Source organism: Pinus tabuliformis, chromosome J (assembly GCF_031772625.1).
Source record: "Pinus tabuliformis cultivar Carrire ecotype Pingquan chromosome J, CPIR1, whole genome shotgun sequence".
Classification (NCBI taxonomy): domain Eukaryota; kingdom Viridiplantae; phylum Streptophyta; class Pinopsida; order Pinales; family Pinaceae; genus Pinus; species Pinus tabuliformis.
Genome location: NC_142295.1, coordinates 663,555,319 through 663,559,993, shown reverse-complemented (window position 1 = coordinate 663,559,993; position 4,675 = coordinate 663,555,319). Strand labels below are relative to the sequence as shown.

At 40.9% G+C, this 4,675-nt stretch overlaps 1 protein-coding gene across 1 annotated transcript; it reads left to right on the top strand.

Moving 5' to 3' along the window:
- Positions 1 to 243: 243 nt before the first annotated feature.
- On the top strand, positions 244 to 2,524 carry LOC149228636 (uncharacterized). Its single transcript, XM_089380821.1, has 2 exons — positions 244 to 432; positions 2,246 to 2,524. Exons 1-2 carry the CDS (start codon positions 244 to 246, stop codon positions 2,522 to 2,524), a joined length of 468 nt encoding a protein of 155 aa, XP_089236947.1.
- Positions 2,525 to 4,675: the final 2,151 nt, after the last annotated feature.

Sequence of the window (4,675 nt, the reverse complement as noted above, 5' to 3'; positions counted from 1 at the left end):
AATGAGGAAAAGGCTCCTACAAAGTAGTGCACACTAAGGAATATTAGCAAGCATAAGACACAAATAGGGTGTGAGATGAGGGTAACCACATAGATAGGTGAATATGAAATGGACCAAGTCATCTTGGATATGGGGTCTGATGTGAATGTCTTGCCTAAGAAGACATGGGAAAGGATGGGAAGACCTGCACTACAGTGGTCTCCTATTCAGTTGTGCATGGAAAATCAGAAGAATATTATTCCAATGGGGCACTTATATGGGGTAACAGTGGACATTGAGGGTTCGACTGCACTAGCTAATTTTGAGGTCATTGAGATAGTGGATGACAGTAACCCATACCCCGCATTGTTAGGAATCGACTGGACCATTTATATGAACGGGGTAATCAACTTGAAGAAGCGAAAGATGTCCTTTGACAAGAAGTCGCTCAGGGTAATAGTGCCATTTGACCTTGTAGAGGGAGCGCGTTATATTGGACTTGTGTGAGACTATGTAGAAAGTGACGATGATCTCGATTAGATATATAAGATAATATTTTGCAATGAGGATTGGATCAATCCTATAGTAGATGGATGAATCACATGGGATAGGGAAAGCTCTTGCGCCTCAGATTCAGATGAAGAACTTGAGAATTGGCAGAATAAGTTGCATGAAGTATCTACACTCCGCTGCAATATGATGACCAATTTGCTCAGGTGCGCTTCAACTGAGGTAAGAAATATTCTACATTATGATAGGTTCACTGATGTGGAATTGTTTTTAGATGAAATTGAACGTGAAGTACCAGAAAAGCATCAATTCCAGGCACTAGAATTGGCGCTACGTGCTACACCTGCTCGTTGGTGGGGCACGCATAAGGAGAGCTTTACTGGATGGAGAGAATACCGCAGAATGATGAAGTTAATGTTTGGCTATGCTAACACCAGGATCATAGAAAAATAGAGTGGGGAGGATGATTCACGTGATCATTTTTCATGATGGACTAGGGCTTGGGGAACATAACCACAACCAGAATGGGTGCATATATTCTGTCATACGCTAGATACGATCCCAATGAACTCGTATTTGGAGACAGAGCTTCACCATGAAACAGATGAATGGGACATTTTAAGGGATATTTTTCTATTAACGTTCAGCTTTGAGGATGAGTTTGAGAGCATCAATGAGGCACTCAAAGAAATTAAAGTAGTTATATTCAGAACGCTAAAGGAACCTATACAATGGACTCAGCTAGATTGAAGTACACAGCTACGCCATGCGTTGGAATGTTATAATGTGACTACTAAATAGGAGGATGACCCACAGAATATTACCATCCCTAAGACCGAAGGACAACACAACGTTGAGGGACCAAAGGTAGGAAACCCAGATATATCAGAGCCTCTGAAAACTCGACCGGTAAACATTGGGTCTAAAGAAGAACCCAAGTTCATGAAGATTGGAGATTATTGGGATGAAGATACGGTTGATGAGTATTATCAGGATGAAGATTATTGGGATGAGTATTCGTGCTAAGTTGTTGCACGAGTACTAGGATTTGTTCCCAACAAAATTTTCGGATCTGAAAGGAATTGTCGGAGATCTCAACGTTATGAATATTACATTGACACCGGATGCAAAGCATATTAAATAGCGACCTTATCGATTGAATCCAAATAACAAATAAAAAGTGTGCCTAGAACTGGATAAGATGCTGGAAGCAGGAATTATTGAGCCTGTAGAAGAATCCGATTAGGTAAGCCCAATGGTGGTCCAAGAAAATAAACAAAAGAGAGAAATCTACATATGCATCTATCTGTGAAAGTTGAATGATGCATGTGTGCATGACCCATTTCTGACACCATTTACTGACGAAGTATTAGAGGATGTTGGTGGACAAGAAGCATATTCATTCACTCATGGATTTTTGGGTTATCATCAAATAAAGATCACACCAGAGGATAGAAGCAAAATAACCTTCACAGCTGAATGGGGGTGCTTCGAATATATAGTTATGTCATTCAGATTGAACAACGCGCTTGCAATCTTTTCCCGGGTAATGATCGAGTCGTTCAATGAATTTATTCATAAGTTCCTAGAAGTATACTTCGATGATTGGACTGTGTTTGGGTTGGTGAAGCACCATGTTGCGAGTCTGTGCCTCATGCTAGATACATGTCGAATATTTTAGATCGTGCTGAACTTGAAGAAGTGTATATTTGGTGTGCCTTTTGGGATTTGTCTCGGCCACGTTGTCTGTAAGCAGGGATTGATGGTGGACCCTACGAAGATTGTTGTTATTGTGAATTTGGAACCTCCTAGGAATGTGAAACAACTGCGCGTGAAAATGGGACACACTGGGAACTACATAAATTTTATCAAGGCATATGCCAAAATAACCACGCCGATGGAAAAGTTGCTAAAAAAGGATGCGATGTTCTTCTGGGATGAAGAATTTCATCATAGCTTGCATGTCTTGAAGGAGAAGAGCTTGCGTGCTGGGTTATGGTGGCCAAAGGATGGGGCAGCCTTCATGAAGGGATGAATTTCCTTTAAATCCTCAAGTTCCATTGCAGGCATTTAAGAAATGGGCCATTGATTTTATAGGTCCCATACAGCCACTAGGAAAGACGAAAGGCACGTGGTATATAATTACTGCAACAAAGTATTTAACTCGATGGGTGGAAGTGTATCCAATGAGAGATTGTAAAGTTGTCGTTGCTGCGAAGTTTCTCTTCGAGTATGTCTTAACAAGTTTCGAATGCCTGAAGATTTTGATGAATGATAGAGGTACGCATTTTTTGAATGAAATGATCAGCACGATGTTGGAAGAATTTCATGTATATCATCAGAAGATCATGCCCTATCACCCACAAGCAAATGGAACAGTGGAAGCTTTTAATAATATCTTAGAGCATGCATTGACGAAGGTATGTAATGCATAGAGGAATGATTGGGACATGCACATACCTAATGTATTATGGGCTTATAGAATGATCTGCAAGAAATTGACAGGAAAAACACCATTCAGGTTGGTCTATGGAATTGAAGTTGTCATGCCAATGGAATATATTGTTCCCAGCTTAAGGATAGAAGCCTTGACTAAGATGGCATATCGCGAGACCTTGGAGGAATGGCTCCCGTAGATCACGGAGTTAAAGGAAGACCATTTCCTATCTGGATTTCATTAGCAAGTACAAAAGGAATGCAAAAAAGCATGGCATGTTATGCACATTAAGTTGCGCACATTCAAGGTCGATGATTTGGTGTTATTATATGATAGAAACTTTACGAATTTTATAGGAAAATTTCAAATGCACTGGTTTGAGTCATATGTCATTAAGGATATCACAAATGGTGGTGCAGTTCAGCTCACGAAGTTGAATAGGGAACCATTCCCTAGAAAAGTGAATGGTAGTAGATTGAAGGTGTATACAAGGGATCCTGCCCCTGCACGATGGCTATATGGTAGTAGGACAGTATCAATAATCCAGGTAGCTACAAGGGGTTGTGGGACTATAAACTACGCTTCCTGACTCAAGGAAAAGCTTGGTAGAAACGTTGTGTGATGGGTGGTAGGGGTGTGACAGGTGAAGCTGCACTGGATGAGTTGCGCCATGGAAGATGGTGTTGTGCAAGTAGGTCCAAAGGTAATCATTGAGGTTACTATTCATGACTTGATGGCCTAAAAATGGTTAAGAGGAGTGGGCAGGTGCTATTTATTGTGAAAATATTTGGAGATTTGCCGCCAAAGGGGCATTGATTATCAAAAATTGGGGGGAATGGTCGGATTTGAATACAAAACCCTTATCAATTACGCATGTTGGTCCAACAATGAACACTTTGCATTCTAAGAGTTGCTTGCATATTTTATTGTCTGTAGCATATGAATCATTTGTTCTGGGAAGAATTTGTGATGCGCCCCTCGTTTGCAAACTATACTACAGCATCTCGAGAGCGACTCATTGAGAATATGAACTTTACAAACTTGTTGAAGCCATAAGTTCAGAAGCTATTGTTTATGATGCGTCAAGCCCTGAAGTAACCAGTATGGAAGCTACGCCCATTGTGCCTATGGTGCTGAGGTCGCCTAAGCCAAAGAAAACTGCTACAAAAGAGAAACAGTCAGCCATAAGGGACAAGCACTCCACCATGAAGGAAAAGAAGAATAGATTGGTGCCTATGAGAATGTCACTGAGGAAAAATCTGGACGTTTGGAAAAAGGAGAAAAAAGAAAAATAGCCAAAGAAAGTGGTGGATTTAGACAAAGAAGAATACCAAGGTGTGAAAGAAGTTGATGTCAGGGGAATTGAACCTATTTCAAGGCTTCCTGAGCACATCCCTCCACGAAAGGGAAAAACTAAAGTGCCCAAGAATCGTGATTCCAGGAAATTCACAATATCGACACCCTTGCTACTTGATTAGGTCAAATTTGAAGGTCCTAGGTTTGCCCAAATTTCGGTCTTGAAAATAGAGGACTGCGACCTCGCAGGCCATGAAAATTTCCCACACTTAATGACCCATAAGTATATGAAAAATATATATTATGAAGAAATGGGGGTTATGACGTTGGATCCCATGACGTGGGTTAGCAATGTTGAGCAGGAGAGGCTACTGAACATGATCTTTATACTGCACTATTAGCGCTCAATTATCAGGTGTGTGCGCGCTAGCTCCTCGCATTGGTGCATAATGG